Here is a 20,217-nt window from a genome sequence, read left to right as displayed (position 1 = left end):
CAAAAAGAAAAAAATTTCATTTTCTTATGTCTAGAAAAACCTTGTGAAGTACTTTTTTTTTAAAAGCATCTTAAATGCTTAATATAATAGTAATAACTATTATTAGTATGCAAAAAGAAAGTGAGCGAATATGAAATGTCAATGATAGCACAGCTCTACGTATTCATGGTTGATCACATCTTTGCAGAGGCGGCTCTATTATAGGGCAGACTAAACGACCACCCAGAGCCTCGCACATGTGCAAGGGTCTTGTGCTAGACCACAGTAAACATTCATCTTAAGGGCTTAGGCGCGCAAGCGAGGACCCTGGGTGTTCGAAGCCTCGAGTACGCAAACTCCACGCTTGACCGCAACAAACGCCCTCTTCATCGAGGCTCTCGACATGTGCAATATACGCAAGAAATGCTTTCGCGTTTCTAAAGTACCTTGCGCATGCCAAGATCTTTCTCGGAACCATCGTCTTCGCCCTACATAGACACAGAGAAGATAAACACCGAGAACCTAGTACGCGAAATCTCGCCTATCTCAAATAGAGCCGCCCCTCTTTGACGTCCTTCGCAGCGGTCTATTGTAGCATAAAGTGGAACCTACTTCGATCCAGAGATTTGTAAAGCCCACCTCGGCCATTTTTGACTTTGCATATTCGATTCGTATCGCTCCCCGGTCGGAGGAGAGGAGAAAGGACCCTTGGAGAGTGGCCATCGCCTGGGCCGCGTAGCGAACGTCTTGGTATTCGACAAAGGCCACTGGCGACCCTCCCTTCGTGTGCATACGAAGCCGGGAGAAACCAGGAAAACTGTGCACAAATAAGAGAAGCGTACAATACGTGCTCTAGTTAGTCGTAAAGACAGTACTAGTAAGAAGGGGGGGGGGGGGTTAAGGGTTTAACGAGGGTCTTGGTTATTGCTTGGTTGCCAATGATGATTGTCAATGATGTCGGTGGTGTTAGGCGGTGCCAACATAAGGTGATTACACGGAGGGGATGCGACATCAATTCAGAATCAAATTCAAATCGTTAACACCTGAATTATTTTTTTCGATATACAATACGTACAAAATAAAATTTTAATATATTTCACGTCTTCTTTTATAGTGTATTATATATAAAAATTAAAAGATAAAATATAATTTCTACATATCTTGCAAAAAATATTTGGAAAATATAACTGTGTTGTATAATTCTAGATAATTAAATATCGCGTAAATAATAAAGTAATTTATCTTTTAGTATCTATTATTAATATTATTTAAAAAATATAAGTCATAAAGCATCATTTATTTTATATCACATAATAAAATAAGATTATTATAAATTTTCTTTTCTATTTTGAACCATTAGGAGGATTACTCTTATTATCGTAATCCTTCTGAATAAATTCACTGGATTAAATTTACTTGCAAATCCGTGATTAGACCGATTGTTCGCGACATCGGGATATTATCCTCCGTGCAATTGTGTTCGGCACACCGACAATTAGTAAACGACACTGGTCGCATGATATTGGTACGGGTACTAGTACAGGTGCGTCCTATATGCCTACAATCTACGACGGTGGCAAATGATTAGCGGATGTCGGTGATGTTTGGAGGCGGTGCTATTAGTTACAAAGCTTTCGGCGTTCACGGACTTGCACAATCTCAACACCATCGCGCTCCAGGCGGAGCGAAATTTAGGTGCAGATACTTGATGCTTCGTCGTTTACCTTCAGCGTCGATTACTATGGTTATTGACCTAATGCGTTTACTTTGCTGATCGCAGATCCACAGAGAGAATAAACGTAAATCAGAATCCGCAAATTCAGAGACTAATGCATACACAAACTTAAGAATAATGTATCTGTAGCTCTACAAATAGATTTATATAACTGTCTGGAGTAATCCCTATCCCCATTTTTTTGTTACAACAGTATATTCTTGGATTAATATATCAAGTTGGTTTCTCATATGAAAAAATTAGAAAAAAGTATGTAATTATTGAAATTTAAAGTTAAATAGTAAGTTCAAGATTAAAGATTAAAAATTATTATAATAATTATATATCGATTAATTATAAGCAGTAACATTCTAAAAATATTTTAAAGATATTATGAGAAAAAATCAAATCTTTAAAAGAAAATTACAAGGAAAATTTAAAAACTATAAGTTAAAAATCTAGAGATATTAAAATATAAATAAATAAAATGTAAAATATATAAACTCGCATTGTATATGATCTACAAGTTTCCACGACTTTCAATGAAATATTAATTATTTAACGTACTTAATTTCAATAATATTCAAAAATATTTTGTCGCGAAATGTTAACTCCACAAACGTATTTTTATTCTAGCCTACCAACGCGTAATAATTACCTGTGCAAGAACAATGGTCGAATTACACACGACCAACACAATGCATTCACATTGCCGACAACGAAATTCTGTCGAATACTCCCGTGAGCTACTGAAAATTGCAGAATGCGCAGCGCGCCTCCCGCACGTGCAAACGCGTGTAATTAACTCAGGCACTCACTTACGAATTCATACTGCAGAACTGCGGGGTTTGCGGAATAATGAGATTTCGCGGGCTAATTATACGGGAGGGGAAGAAGGGCTTCTCTATTGGCGACAGAACTTGCAAGACAGTCGCGCACAGACTTCCGTCATGGGCGAAACTCGAAAGAATAGAACGCTGATTACGATTCATATATTGTATCGAAGAAATTGTTATTAACGTGTAATGATTCTTATATCTCGCGACGTAAAATTAAAATATAAAAATGTGCATAAATACTAATCAAACTTAATAGCTAATACGTTAATTGATATCATTTGTAAAACAAGGAGATACCTTTAAAAAAATAGTGAATTATCTTAAATTAAATTTATTAAATAAAATTTTGATTAAATTATTCTGTACAAGAAGTGTTAGACTTTCATTCTTCGAGAAAGATATTTGATGATTATTTGCACTAATTTAATATAATTTGCAATTTAATATAATTTTTCAGGTAAAAGATACGATAATATTATTATTATATAATTATATATTTTCAAATCACGTAAGATATAATGACATTATTATTATGTAATCATATATTTTCAAATCACGTAAGATATAATGACATTATTATTATGTAATCATATATTTTCATTATATAATCATATATTTTCAAATTGCGTAAAACTGTTTTATATTTTATCAGCGTCGTTATTTTTTTAGATCTCTAAATTGTTGGGTACTTAATTTTCATGAAATTATAAATATACAAGAAGCGCGAAATGTCATAATTCTCTGCAATCTTTAATTAAAAATTTTTTTTTAAATCTAATTGACGACCATAGTAATCAACACCAAATATCAAAGCAATTATTAAACATATCAAATCTTTTATCATAATTTCGCAATATTAGATTATACAATTTTTTCTTCTCACCGGTAATTATTACAATCTTATGATTGTAAATATGTGATTGGAATTTACAGCATCAATCAAAGATTAACGAACGAACGTTAATTTTCCCTTTATCCACGTAGAAACATATTCTCATACAGCGAAACAGCGGATATTAGCTGCCGCGTGATCGATTTAACACAAACGTTTAACATAGACATATCAAAGAGTCCGTAATTCCCGATTCACAACACCATACCGGTGGCATACTCAGGATCGTGGGAAGGTTCCGCATGACGGGGCACGTGAAAATAATTTATTACGCGAGCGCCGGATAACATATTTTAACTCCACCGTTTGTTGGATAACTTGCACTTAGACAAGTAGTCTAATTGCGAGTGTATCTCCGTCCATAATTAGCGGTTTACCGTGTTTAGTTACGATTTTGCGTTTCACGCTCCTTGTGACCCGAAGGTTCTCGCCCATGATACACGCAAATCAAGATCGCGCAAAGTACAATAATTAAATAATACACAATATTTTATAAATTTTTCCTTTGAATAATAAATATTACATACGTTATGAATTATCAACATATACACTCGTATTTTTCCATTTTTTTTTTTTTTTAGCAGCGTTCTAATGTAAAAATCCTTGAACGTATATCTTTACTACAGTTACATAACGATGCGATAGCGTAAATCATCAATGGCATAACAAGCCTTACTTTAAGCATAAAATATCGATTTCTGGTTTATCTGGAAATTATTTGCGAGGATTTGATTTTAATTTAAAAATTATAATTAGAAAAATTTCTTTTAATTAAACGAATATTAAAAAATCCGGTTACTAGATGTATTATAGACTCTAGTATCTTCATAAATAAAAATCCAAGGATCAGAAGATTTTTAAGTCTTTCTCAATATAACGAAATGAAAAATCTAAATTTCAGAATATCTAAAGATTCGATCCAGAGATACCAGAAATAAAGAATTCAATGATTTTTCATTGTATTAGATTTTCGTTATATGTATATATTACTAGTATATTTTTAGAATAAACCGCCGTGTGTGTGTATTCTTGTTATTTATTCATTGAAAATTGTAAAAAGATATTTCAGACCAACGACATCGCGATATCACCACCACGTGGTATGTTGATAAGACCCACGTGTATCGGTACCCTTATTGTATTCAGTACGCATATATCATGGAAATGCAGGCGTAAACATGATTCAACTTTTCAAAACAATTTATTATCATTGTTGTCATTGTTATAAATATTCCGATCTTTTACGTTGCAATTTATAAAATTAATTTTTTACGTATATATTCATTATTATTCATAATGTGACCTTTAAATAATTTATATCCTGAAATTACATTCTCCGTACATAAATTGAGATTCCGCTAAAAATTTTGATAGCATAAAAGCATTTAGGTCTATCGTTATATCAATTTAATTCAAATTTTTTATTAGATATAAGGAAACATTTTTGACTCCAAAACGAAAAATACTCCAATTTCGCTTGCGTATTATTTCTGGAAATCTATTTCCCAATGCATTGACACTTTTGTCAGACGACAATGTAATGCATCTCGATGCATTCTAAAGTGCCCTTAGATTCTCGACGATCATATATATGTGGGCCGTACGATATATAAATATACTAAATCGATAAGAGCAAATATACAACCGTATCCGGTTTGCTCGCATACAACTACGACTAAGGGGATAATAAAGTACGAATGGAGGATGTCTAACCTGCTGAATATGTCCTTTAGTTCATGCTCGGACACAAACTGGCCCAGGTTCGCCACGAAGAGGGTGGAGCACTGCGCATTGCTGACAGCTATGTTCGGCTGCGACGAGGGTGACCCGACCGGTGACGCCAGTGCCGGCGACGGTAGAAAATGAGGCAGCGACGCGTGTATCGACGTCAGCGTTGTAGGATGCGGCAGGGACATAGGCGCCTGGAAAATATATAAATACTTCCGTCATACACTCGTCTCTCGCTCCGCTTGGCCGCGTGAATAGTTGGTCTGCTCGCGAAGCGACACATTTACGTCAATCCGCCTCGGTCTTTCCCTACATTTTTGTCCCTCGACAAAAGAAATTGTACCTTTTCAAATAGCGAAAACTAAAGTCTAAAAGTCCTCATGCAAACGCATTTTGCCAACCAAAGAGATTATTAGCATGTATCATTTACAAAAATATTAAGATGAGAAATATATAAAAGAATATTTAAATAGTGTTTCTATCTCCTGGACATTCTTTTTAAGACTAAAATATGTCTTTTGTAAATTTGTCTTGCTTGCATGTATGTTAATGCGAATACTATGCAATAGCACTTTTTACTGCAAGTCATTGTAAAGGATAGTTGTCTATCTGTTTTTGATATCAAGGTTCTGCTTTTAATATATGAAGGCATAAATTAAGTTTTTTATCTATTCTACTTATGTCGATGCAAAGTTATTCCAATGACAAATGATCCAAATTTTTTATTGATATAAACTTGAGATAAAATTAAGTGTAGCTACACGATATAAACACAATTATAAAAATAATTCTAGAGATAATTATAAAATGTCAGGAAATACGACAGATTTCTCACTTAACTACATACAAAAATATATTTGCAACAAATATTGTTGACATGAAAGAAATGATTCTAAATCATTTACATCGAGTACCGTTATTAACTTATCAAAGCGCGATGACAGATCTTATCAAGTTCTCAGTTTCGTTCGAAAACGTATTTAATCAAGTAAGATATTCAACTTAATAAGTTCCGACATTATTGCTAGCGGGTTCTTGGTTCGTTATCTCTTGAGTGGATATCTCGAGATTCCTTTTCGAGATTTCTTTTCTACTTCCGTTAAAGAAACGGCAAGATGCGTGCAGGGAAAAAAGAAATAATAGCGCGGCAGTCCGAGCTCGAGAGCCTTCGATTTATCAAACGTTCAATGCAACGGATTTTCTCTCTCACGCGGATAAATTCGAGAGGAATATCGGGAATCCTCTCGATTTTAGTAATAGGGATGATTTGTGTTCGAGATTTCATGGGAATTACAAAATTGGCTTACTATGAAAGCCCGCTCGTTTCAAGACGTTTTTTCGACACGAATCTTTCAAATTTTCATATTATTATTAATATTCTTCGCGAAGAAGTAATATATATCATTTGATTTTGTTTGTGAAATTATTTTTAAAATTGCTTTTAATTTCCTTTTACACGAAAACTATTTACTTTCGCCAGCCAATTTGTTCTGTAAATATCAGCATTAAACAAGATTAAACACGATTATTTCATGATTACTTTACTTTGACATAAAAAAAGAATTATATATATATATATATATATATATATATATATATAAAATATCACAGACGACATCACGCACACATACGATCAATAAACTACAGATCGTATCGCGCTTGTACGCATTCGTGACTGTATGTCCGCGTTATTTATCCTCGTATAAATCGGTAGATAATTCGCAACTAAGTTACAGTTCGGTATTAATGCGTGACAGGTAGCTATATAAACCTGGCACAAGCTTATGCCATATTAAAAATCAATATCGCGATTTGATGGATTGGTACCATCGTTCGTACCACCAATATCTTAAAGGAGGTTGAAAGTACACTCACGCTCAAAAACTTTTCCGATTTTTCGAGTTTTGATTCTTTTACAATTATTTCAAAATTATGATCTTATATCTCGTATTTACTAACAAATTAATAGGAATTTTTTTGAATAGATCTTGAAATAATCTTTATTAAATTTGAGTGAGAGAGAAAATAAATTCTAAAAACATTGTAAACTCTTATACAGTATATATAAAAATAAAAATTTGAGATTAATTATATATCCTCATTAATATACTCTGAATATATGTATGTGTCATTCATTGAACTTTCATACCTTTAGATTACTGCTAATTACCTAATATAATAACTGATCAGTATTATTTGTGATATAAATACAAAATAAACAATTTAACTTATTAAAATCTGTACAGGTCCACAAGATAAAATCACACAAATAAAAAGAAAGCTATCAGAATCAATTATTTATGATTATGTCTCATTGTATAATATAATTAGTTTTCATTATATAATAATTATAAAATATTCATTAATAATTATAAAATAACTTTTGTAAATCTGACTAAAAATATTATTAATATTTATATATACATATTAAAGATTTTTTAAACATTCCGCTCGGTTCGTAAAACTAAAATAACACAAAATAGGCATGACGCAGACTGAATGTCGTGCTGGAGGAAAAGTAAGCCATGGATTTATTAACGTCTACAGCGACCATAATCAATCCATGTCGCGACAAACTTCGGAAGCGTCGCAATAGTTTTAAAACTCCGCGATTTCAAGCTCGCGTGACGTAAACCCACACGATAGCAAACCACACATTTCTGTGTAACACGCGAGAACACGCAGTGCGACGACAAGTTGCGCTATCGATTTATAGCGATGCAAAGCATAATGTTGGCTGATGGTACGCGCATATGCGGGATAAATATTATTTCTAATAATCTGTATGATATATTACTCGTTATAATTATTGTATTCATGTGTCAACTATATAATATTAATATAGAATGACCTATCATGTATCAAATTTTAATGATGGCCTTTCTGATCAAATTGCAACCGATTTTCCATAAATAAATATAGCTTTTGAATTATAAATAACAATTATAGATAACAGTTAGCTTTATAAGCAATTATAGGTAACAGCTTTTGGCAAATAAAAATGCAAAATAACAAAATCCTTTAATTTTGATTTTAATTTTATTTCGATACTCTTATAATTCGAAAATAATTATTAGCAAGATCTAATATTGAGAAACAAAGAAACTTGACTTTAGATTTGCCAAAGAATTAAGCTGATCAAGCGTGCGATTGTAGTACAAAGATTTATAGATCTAAAGAATTCATTCTTCAAAAATCAGTTTCACGAAATCTAAAAGTGCAGAAATCCAAAGATTCACTCAAAGGACTAAAATACTCAAATACTCAAAGCACTAAAGAATTCAACATCGAAAAATCTAAAGAATCTAGGAGTCGAGGACTCAAGGCAGCCGTGATCCAAAATTTCTTCGGTCCTTAAGTCCTCATGTGTCTCCTCGTTACCATGTAAGAGTAATCGAGTATAACGATCATGTATCACTAACGTGCATCGGGGCGCTCGTCGGCGGCTCCAGAGCTTTGTCTGCAGATAGTCAAAGATAGGAACGTACGGGGACCTGAGGATGTAACGCCGGATGCACCAGCGTCGCATGTTGCAGCGTGCCCGGTAATTCGCCGGCTGTAGAATACGCCAATGGATGATGCCACAATTCAGGACCACCAGGGAAGAACGGACTCCCTAGGTCTGCAATAGAGTACAGGATTAGATAGAATTCCTCGAGTAATTAAACGCGTAGTCGCGGATTGCATTTTACAACTTACCAGGATATCTACTGATAATAAAATTACACCAAATTTCTTTACTTGTTAGACATTCTGAAAATATTATATTTATATATTTCGATCCAATACACTAATATTCTTACAAAATTAACAAATATTAATGTATTATGAATTAATGAAAATTAGTGTATATTATTAATAGTAATAATTAATTTTAAAAATTAAATAATTTTCGTATTAAACTATTTCAAATTTAAAATAAATTTAATTTGTGACTATATTCAAATAACTTTTAACTTTTAACAAAATTGATAAAAATATTGTCACTCGAGAATTTAAGTGTAAAAATGAGAAATAAGATTTTTAGAATTGTATATTAGAATCATTATATTTAATATACTGTAAATTGTATTTAAAATTGAAAATGTTGCTCAGTATATATCCTGCTTAATAAAATCATTTATTTTATTTCTTTCACATTCGGACGGCTTTTATATAAAATTTAGTTAAAAATTATTCATGTATGGGACATACACTAAGCAAATGTTATTACATTTTTTACGGAAATATCTATTTCTTATTTTTACTTTTCTATCTCTTTTTTTATTAATCGTTTTGAGAAGCACTTCGAAAAACATTTTACATAAAAGCCACTTTCTTGTTCGTCTTTCCTATAAAAAATAAAACTAGTAATATTTATTATTAACAGGTTAAGATCTACGTTATCTATGGACACAATAATCCTTTCTTAAAAAACATGTTAAATCTTTTGCAAATATTATTGCCGCTTTTTCACAATGCTAATTGTCTCGATTTGCATTGTGCGTTATATTCAGAGCATCGGGCGACTGTCATCGTGGATCGCAAAGTAATTTAATAGTTTGACAGTTATTGAGAGGACTGAAAAAAAAATTATAATTAATGTATATATATGTATATATAATAAATGACGCACGTGGCGGACTTGTAGTGTCTAGTAAATCATTTAAATATCGCGTGAAACATATCAGAGTCAAATAAAATATCGGTCTTCTGACCGAAAAGATCGTGTTGATTTGTAGCTCGAATTATTGCATTATCGTAATCGTCGCGATATTTTCAACGTACATTCATTACAATACGAAATATATAGTAATATACAGTATTATTTTGTTCTATTTGCAATTGAGATTAAATATGTTTCTGACATAAAAAAATAAAACACCACGTAATTCGCATGGTAAATATTTGCGCGTGCTAAAAAAAAGAACGCGAACAAATTCCATCAACGTTTTGCAAGTCCAGCGATTATGCGATCGATAATGTCCAATTTACGAGCTTTCTTGCTAGAAGAGATGCACGAAGACGGAAGCATTGATTACTATATTGATTACTCGAGGATTTTCGAAAAATGAACGACGGAGATTAAAAAAGAACGCGCGACGAGAGCTCAAACGTATTAAGGATTACTGTGATTTATGTGATATGTATGTATAGCTCTCAATCGCAATGAAATAATGGTTATAAAAGTCCATATAAATTGCTGTACGTTATATAATAAAGTATTTTTAAATAAAATTTTAAAAATATCACGATCTCTTAAATGTATTAAATTGAAAAATTGAACAAAAATTAAGTTTCTTTTTTTAATTTTTAAAATTTATGTAAAATTTTTATGTATTTTTAACAGTGTATGCATTTTCTTGTAATAAGAATATATATAAATTAATAGAAGGCCAAATTACTTGGCCTGTATCACAGAAGACTTTAAAATATTTTTACTTTGCTCTCTAACAATAAGATATACATATACTTCTTCCTATAGTTTAAACTTATTTCATTTGGCTCCAATTTTATTTATTTTTCATTTATAAAAACAAGTAATAAATATATTTATTTATAAAACTAACAGATTTAATTATTACTTAAGTAAAATTTAGAAACTTTACATCTCGTGAATATTACCGCTCGAACGAACACTGGAACGTAGATTATTCGCGGCGATGCCGATGTAATGACACAGTATAGTGCACTATCGAGTATAATCGCCAACGGCACGGCACAAAAAAAAATAGTCTTCTCAGAAGCCAGCAAATCACTGGAGAGGGACTTATGATTAGGCGTTATGAGCCTATGACAATGGTAAACCGAGCGTCTTCCGAGCGACTCGTCGGCGAGTCTTCATTTGCGACCTCGCAATACAAATCTCGTTACGCAATTCATAACGTTTACATCGTGTGTTATCCTCGAAGTATTTCAGCGACTATTTAATTCTAATTTTCAAACGATTTTTTTCTTATATTAATAGCTTAATAATTTAAATTTAAATGCACAATTCTTTTCTGCGTGGAGAAATTCGAATGACAGAAATGCATTAGCAAGTCCTTGAATAATACTTTTTGCTCGCCCATTTCTTTCGTATCATCGTTCATGATTGCATACTTTGGAATTTATGAAAAACAGCACATATAATCAATAATGCGACTGTATATAAAATGCATCTTCCCTGCCGTACGACTTGTCAAAAAAAACGCAATTACTGCTCCGGTATAAATTAACATAGTAGCAATAGTGCAACAAGACGTTCTTTCATGTAGCCTTGCATCGCGATTGGGTATCGCGGAAATCTGGCGTGACCTGCTCGTACGTTCTATCGCAATTGACTACGCAATGTCTGTTTTCGATCTCTGTTCTCGATTAAATCTGAATGAGACGAATTAGTGTCCGAAGAAAAACTTTGCATGAGAATGTATGCTTCGACGTTGTTTGCGATCAAACTGAAATTTACCGATGCAATATTGTTTTTCAATGATTTGTAGGCTTTAAAACTTAATATTTCGTAATTGAATTAAACCAACATTTGAGTAAAAATATTTCTCTCTTAATGCTTTTTTGCTTATAAATTATAATTATGTAATAAATTAAATTATACGTTATAATAATTACCTGTATGTGTTATTAGGATTGCATTATAATGCAATATCGTCTTATGTTTCGAACTACATGTTCCAATTAATCAAAATCATTTTCATTATACTTCTTTGTAAATAAAATTGTAAATAAAAATCTAAATTAAATTCGAAATTGTTGAAAGGATTGATTAAAACTTTCTATTTCAAGTATGGAAATTATATCCGCAACGAAAATCTCATTGTTCTCATTGAAATCAATTAGATATTTATTCTTCTTAATACGAACCAATTAGATATAGCAAAAAGGTGCAGAGCAATTTAATTTTCCAAAAGTTATTCAACTATTATTACTTGAAATTTGGACCTCTCTCTTTTAGTCATTCTTTCGCAAGCGAAAAAAGGCACCTTTATTTCTATTAAAACGCGATTTCTAGCCGATAGAAACTGATGCACGAACCTTTACGTGTGTACTGCACCAGTGGTGTGTTTTAGTCCCTGCCAGGACTGTGCACTTTATTGATTCTAGGCTTGACCTCCGATTCGCATGGCGAAGCATACGGGCTCGAGTAAATGCACACTGTCTAGATAGGGCCAAAGCTTTCACCGTTATCGTCGATCAGTTTTTTTTGTTTTTTCTTTTTTCGTTTATTTCACGAACTACGAGTGAATCCAATAAATTGAGAGACAACGCGCTTATTTTCAATTTATTCGACTCATATCAAGAGACGAATGAACTTTTTACACGAATAAATATTCATAAAAAATTGCATTCGATTGTTTAAAGAACTTAGCACATTTATATGCTAAATACAAATTACAACTTATTATATGAGTAATAGAATCTTATTATTTACAAATAATCATATCTATTTCATTGCTGATCAATAGTTTTCTTTAAGTAACAATATCTCTCAAAAAATAATACAATTGCACAAATACATATGTGCATATATGCATATATACGTATATGTAATTTTAATAATTATTCTAAATAATATAATACCAATGAAAAATCTGTTTATGTATAATGTAATAATAATTATAAGAATAATAAGACAAAAAGAGAATATCAATTGTCTCTAATTATAATATATAAATATGTTATTTTCATATTTGTTTGTGTAATTATTCATTCTTATTTATATGGTGTGCTAAACATATTATAATATATCTCTTGATATTTATTGCTCAATGACGTCAATTGTTTATCAGTTACTTATATAATGCGGTTTGTTGTGATTCACGATATTTTGCATTTAAATTAGTATACCAATATCGAGTTTATAATGCTACATTTACAAGTAATTTAGCAAATCTGTATGAGATATGCAAATGACTTATCAGAAACCGATAAAAACATATTTCAGGATTCGTGTCAGTAACTTTTTGTTTCGACGATGGCATAAACCAACATCTTGAAAAATAAATAGCTTTAATAATTTAAATCAACGCGATTTCTTTTCTTTATCATTATATCATTAATCAAATCTTGATCTATATTCTAATTAACAAGGAAAAAGCAACTAATATATAATAAATATATACAATTGTAAATTTCTAGCATGAGCAAGTGCAATTGCTATGTCGCCATTTATTGTTATTGACCACGCGGAACGTAAACTTGCAAATGTAATTATCTTTGAGCACACACATGATACGCTTATATGTGCATAAGAAATAAGACACGTATACGGAAAAAAAATTTATGCAAAAGAGCAATTTCTAAAAGAGGACGAGCGCAATTTTTGTATCGATTCCAACCGTCATTTAACACACGCAACTTCTACTACACGAACGATACACGTGGCCTTTCGCACGAATCACATTATGATACCTACTTGGCATCGCGTGGAAATCAATATAACGCACATGTAGATACACATGTTATAACACTAAATACAAATAGCGATCACTCTCATGGACAAAGTCGCGCGGAAACACTCTATGAACACTCTAACCGAGCCTTTTTCCAGCGAGAAAATGCAAGCTGCATTCCTCCGCGCGTAGATAATGCATAATATGTCTGAGCACGCACAGCCGGTGGAAAACTCGATTACATGGTCCATGAATTTCGGAGCATAAAATCACCGTGCACAGCGTAAATCTTGAGTCTTATTAAAACATTATCATTTATTGCAATATATTAATCTCGTTGATGTCATATTTTATGTGTTATTACATGTAATCGTAATCCTTTAAATAAAAAAAAAACGGTATCAAATAATATATAAAAGATAAACTCTCTCGTAGATTATGAATGTGTATGTTAGTTAGATAATTAATTTTGTAATTGTTATAAATATCAAGCTAAAATATCAAAGTTATTCAATATAAAATAGCATTTTTTTTATCAAGTTATGTGCTAAATTATGTGTCTCATCAGATTTAATTTTTAACATATTTTTTATATCAAAAATTTTGCAAAAAATATATCCCTCTCTCCTAAAGATATAATTTTTTCAAATTTAATAAGATCCTCATTAAAATATATTTCCAGTATATTTCCAGAATATTCTGTATATAATAATTTGTCTGTATTACTATTGTTAATTGTATCTTGCGTATAAAAATATGGAAGCCATTCGTGCACTTAATATATTCAAATTATCAGATATTAACTATCACCATAGATACAATTTGACCTGATTATTTCTTGGGACTATTCTCTTTCGAGTCCGTATTTTACCGACGAAGTGACGTTCATAAATTTTATTGAGCTCGTGGACACATAGCATATAACTTGTGATACGTAACGAAACAATTTCAATCTCGACTCAAAAGTGAGCTTCAAATTTTGATCTTTAGGAAATGAATACAAAGTTTCTCACTTCTACCGCATTATAATTTTATAGATTCTTCTTTTCTGAAGTCAATTTTTCTTCAGGAAAAGATCAAGAATATTTATTATTATAAATTTTGATATATGTATGTTTTAGTAAATAAATAAGCTGTGATGTACATATGTTTTTAAACTAAAATTTTATTAAAATAGTAATTAAAATATATTCAGAACTATAATTAAAAGAAAGAAGAGACTACATAGTACATGCATGATAAAATACATACGTAATTTTAGAAACAAAATATTTGTAACGTTATTTGCTGACGAATAAAATTGCGTTTGGTCACAAAACAGGTGATTAGGAACAATTAAAAATTGCCGCAAAAACACGATTTGCACCTTTTTCATCTATTAATTTTTTATATGATCAAAGTATAAAAACTATCAATAACTCACATTTTATTATCGATGCGAAAATTTCGCACAAGTAAATGGAATGAAAACGTTACGAAATATGTGCCAAGTTACACTTGTATCGTTAGTCGGAACAATAATATTCATATTTCGAGAAATAAAACAGTTGCGAAAATAATAATAAAAAATCTTAATACTTTCACTGCGGTACTTTTTTTTCTTAAGGAAAATCTGAGATTTTTTATATCATGCCAAAATAATTAAAAGCGAAGATTGATGTACACGCGACAAGATTATATTTTTATTACTAACTTATACCATTATTTCTACGAAGTAGGCCATTCTTCGTGTTTAAGATTACTTCACCAGCACGCTACTATGTAAATTTATCCCAAGATACTGCTTACATTTAAATTCGATTTAAAAGCAACGAATTACTTCGGATAAATTCAAAGCCGAGGCCTTGTTTTCCGAAATACAGAGAGAAGGAACGAGCAAAGTTTCCAACGAATATAACTCTGGGAATTTCGGAAAGCGTTGGCAACAACAAATTCCGAAATCTATCAACCTACAAAGCATTTATAACTTTCATATTTCTCTCAACTACATGCATATTGTATCTAAATAGATAGCAAATCATACACAATACTCTCTCATTTTTAAATTTATTTTCACAATTACATTTCTCACCGAGTTTTTGTTAAAGAAAAGTCGAATTCATATTCATTGAAGAAGCTGTCACTTATTTATGTTATTCGGTATTAATAACATTGTATATAAAATGTTAGACAATTATATAATTTAAAAATATTATATCTCATAATATAATATAAATATCTTTTAAACTGCTAAATTAAATAATATTTAGTTAAAATTGTCTATCACATTATCTAACAACATCATAAATAATTTTGCAAGAAATCATTTGACTAATTGAAAATTATGGTACGAAATGAACTTCTACTAATTATTTCTAAAATAATTTTATTTCCAATTTCTTCACGAAAGTATCTCGTCGAAGATACGTTTGGCAGTTCGATTATGTCTTATTGACGTGGCTTGGCGTGCGGGGCGACGAAATTGGGTCATCGTACGAAATTGCTACCACCTAAACCGAAATTATTCCGCGAAATTTCCCGATGCTAGATACGGTCTATTTGCGCGATATTAAGAATTAGCAGCTAATCCCAGCCGAGGCTAATAGTATCGGTGGTACCACTAATTTTTAATCGATTAAATAATTGTTCCTTACTATTTAAAATTTGAAACACACAAACTATATAAGTGCTTAGGTTATCTTATAATCTACGACAAATATTATTTGAGAAAACGTTTTTAACACCTGCAAGTAGCAGATATTTATAAAATCTCTCTCATTTTTTAATTTCATTATATGGACCATTATAATCATTTGATATCACTCGAATCCATTTGTTTCATTAATGTTGATAATAAATGGCGAAAATAATGCGTTCAAATATTATAGAAAAATAAAGACGATTTTTATATACGATACAAAAATCAGACGACGCGCGTGCGACAGTAAGATTTATCGCAGCCGTAGTTTCTTTGAAAACTGATGCGCTTTACGTCCATCCGGCAAGTCTGTTTCCGCAATGTGACACAAATACATATTTATTACGCGCGTAAAACGCACACACGCACGCAGCTCGTAAACATACAGATCTCTGAGATTTATTCAACTTTATTCGTACTTTATTCTTTTCATACTATTCCCCGCGATCGATAAAAAATATATATATGTACATATTACCCGATTCACACTCGTTCACGGTCGCATCTTTCTTTTGTCTTTTGTTTAAAACATACTGTAGATTTTTCACTTTTCTCAATCTTGTATAGTTGCATACCGCATAGTTCGCATATTATTATCGCATATTATTATATGTATATTAATTATACTTGCCATTAAACGAATTTCAATCACAAGCTCACTTGGAATAATATCGCCTAAAGTCTATTATGCACGAATAAGGATGCAAAGACAAGTTTGCATTTTTTATTTTTCTTATGATTTTTAATCGTTTGATTTGATAGATTTTTTTCCGAATGGATTAATATGTAAAATATTTTTATATATAAATAATACTTCAAAATGCATAATGCAAAGATCCTGATTCAGACTCAACGGATAAATTTGTATCATCTATTATTATATATAATTGTAGCTTTAATTAATATATATTTTCCATCCATCTGCACCGCGCAATGCACATGGGCGGGAATGATTAAAAGTATAGTTTTAAATGTCAATAATATGCACACAGGAATGTGCAATTCGCAAGATATATACCCAGGATAGCTTGAAAGAATGCATGCCCAACAACGATAGAAGTACGCAGGTGTACATACATCTTTCGAACATTAGGAAAAGCTGATTAACATACTTATTGTCAGACATTTAAATACTGCTTGTTGCTAGTTAGATTAAGTAATTATAAAGAGAGTTAATTTTGGCCCAATTATCCGAACTTTTTAATATTTAAACGAGAATGAAATATCTGAGAATTTATTAAAAATTAATATATATTAAATATCAATTTGTCAGATATATACAATAAACAATAAAATATTCAATAAATAATTTTTAAAATTTAACAACTTCAGAATTGTTAAATTGCAAAGTAAAAAAAATCAAATATTTTAATTTAACAACTTAAAATTTAAATAATTACGAATGAAGAGAAGTAGGTAAGTAAATAAACAAACCAGTTACAATTACAAGAGAACAAAGGTTTCTAATGTTATCTGAGAAAATAACAGCGTTTTAACTTTAGACGAGTTGCGGATTCGCGCAATACCAGCAATGAATATTCACTACAGAAATCAGGGATCGTCTATACTCAACGCAGATATTATTGTCGCCACGGTTAATGAGCGCGATAATTTGCGCTATATAAGAGCCATTGTGTAACCGCATACTGCTTTGTACATATATAGTGTGTACATCTTACACGTTGTAAAGTCGATGTTAAATGCAGAGGTTTGCCACGAGAAACCCCTCCGTACTTCAATCGATTGTCGTACAATTCTCGACAACGAGATCTCACAGATCCCGTAGTCGCGGACGGAGAGAGGGGCGTGGGAGGGTATTTATGTAAAAAAAAAAATTTCTTTTGAAAAAAAGAGCCGACAACAGGAGGTGGGACACTTTGTAGTCGGTGCAGTGGGTGAGAAATAGTAAGTGAGACGTATCCAGCGAGTGAACGAGTGGCGGTGCATACTTACGTCCCGTTAAAGGGTGCATCAGAGCGGGGTGCGAGGTGGCTGCTGCAGCGGCTGGTTGCTTGGGTTTGCTAACCTTTGTGTTACTTTTTGCAAATTCCAAACGTATGGTTTGTGGCATATCAGGATCGAATCTAACCCCCTGCTGCAAATAGATTCCCTAAATTAGTAAATCGGGAGCACACACGTGGATGGATGGTGGTAGTGTAGTAAGGCAAAAAGATAAGACAGAGAAAGAAATAATAAAAGAAGAGAGCAAAGAGAGTGAAGGCCTTTTTTCGTCACTAGCCGTGTCCAGTTAATTTTTTATATAAAATAAAATTATGTTTATAATAGATTTTGCATGTTTCTTTCTAAGAACAACTTTATTTTTTTTTTCTTCTGCGATATTTTAAAAGCGATCTTTTAATTAAAAAGCAAAATGTGTATTCTGTAAATAACTTATCAAAAGTGGTCTATTGCGCGAGTGAAAATTACGTGTTTATGCCATAATACAAAAGTTTACTACTTTTACAATTAATATATTACAAATTCATATTACAGAAACTGTTATTTATATATTACAGAAACTTTATCCTACTTTATCAATTTTATTTTAAAAGTTTAAATTTATTTTAAAAGTAATAATTTTCGTTCAAATTTCTGCAATTCTACGGTCATTTAATGCATAACAAAGTTAACAGAAATATTGATAGATCAAGCTATTCTACTCCAATGATGCTATTCCCGTCTTCTCTGCGATGGTCTATTTTCTTTCGATATGTTTTGGGCATCGTCCATTTTGTCGTGAATTTTACGCGAAAGTGGGATAGATTGATGTTTAAATTCGAAAATATGCACTAATCGATATTCCATGATCGTGCCATCGCGATCAGTGGATATTCAATCAAAATACATAGTTCGTTTCTTTCTGTCTAGTTTTTTCAAACTAATAACAATAGTATAAAACTGCAGATAAATTGATATGCTATTATTTTTCCAATTTGTAATTTTTGTAAAATAATATAAAAATTATACTTATTAGTTACTTATTTAATATTATTTGTTAAATATTTACAAATCTTTACAAATAGACATATAAAGATATATTAATAAAACAGTGATGTAAATTGTTCACACTAATCCTATGAATTTGCGAACGTGCAAATTTACTCATTACAGATTGTGTTATGTAATCTGTTTAAAAATCTTATTAAATCTTATTAATTTTATTAGAATAAAACGTAACAACATCTTCCTCTGTTCCATTTAATATTTTTTGCCACTTAACTAGAGAAATTTAAATATATATAAAAATATTTTATCCTTTAAAAAGATTTAAAAATTTTTATGATAAATATAAATTTCTCGTGCATATAAAAGATGTTTTTATACTAATGTACAGACAACAAGATTAGAAGACTTCAAAAAAACTATGTTAAACGTGATATTTAAACTCACAATACGTTCCATGCCTGCGAAATTAAATGAAAAACTGGTCAAATTATTGATGGCTAGTGACGAAAGTGATGTAGATATAATAATAGTATAGGATCATACGCTGGATGGAAGGGAAATTAGCACAAGGGCGTGTACATGTATATTCGTGTACATGTGTATCTATGTGTACGTGTGTATATGTGTTTCTTTCCTAGTATGTGTATTCATAAGGTGGGTCACTCATTAGTCCATACTACAGTGTTTCCAGCGAATGTGTCCATCCGACAAAAGGATGTTTTTCTACGCAATACGTACATTTGTACATATAGCGATATACCGTTGCCATACTCGGGTTACGTAACATTGCAGATTGCGTGAGGTCAGTTGCAACGGTATGGTAGAGCTACATGGGGTGACCAACTTAACGGCTACACCAGAAAATTCGATCCGGTCGACACGACGTAAGTTACTTCGCGCTTGATATACAATACATTTCAAAATATATCGCGTAACACACACAAGCTATAGAAATATTTTCGCACCAAAGGTGATCACCTCACATAAATATATTGTATTTACAGATACGTATACATATACACGTATGTGTATTTATATAGATACATATATATAAATATATTCATATTTCAATCAAT

The 20,217-nt window shown here is 31.5% G+C and overlaps 1 protein-coding gene across 4 annotated transcripts in view; it reads right to left on the bottom strand.

Moving 5' to 3' along the window:
- The window catches only part of LOC145971207 (protein couch potato), a 93,993-nt gene that overhangs the window by 18,704 nt on the left and 55,072 nt on the right, over positions 1–20,217 (bottom strand). The window contains exons 5-9 of one of the 4 annotated variants that reach the window (XM_083098618.1): positions 18,149–18,287; positions 8,852–8,905; positions 8,641–8,774; positions 5,138–5,346; positions 592–796 (exon numbers count right to left, since the gene is read on the bottom strand). In XM_083098618.1, coding sequence (XP_082954744.1) covers positions 592–796; positions 5,138–5,346; positions 8,641–8,774; positions 8,852–8,905; positions 18,149–18,287 — 741 coding nt within the window. Of the gene's footprint in view, positions 1–591; positions 797–5,137; positions 5,347–8,640; positions 8,775–8,851; positions 8,906–18,148; positions 18,291–20,217 lie in introns of all 4 variants that reach the window. The other 3 variants (XM_083098617.1, XM_083098619.1, XM_083098620.1) reach the window with 3 other exon arrangements.

Source organism: Camponotus vicinus, unplaced genomic scaffold (genome assembly GCF_025532165.1).
Source record: "Camponotus vicinus isolate PSW18456_S1 unplaced genomic scaffold, iyCamVici1.0 SCAF_4, whole genome shotgun sequence".
Taxonomy (NCBI): domain Eukaryota; kingdom Metazoa; phylum Arthropoda; class Insecta; order Hymenoptera; family Formicidae; genus Camponotus; species Camponotus vicinus.
Note: the sequence above shows the minus strand (reverse complement) of the source record. Positions and strands in the feature narration are given on the sequence as shown.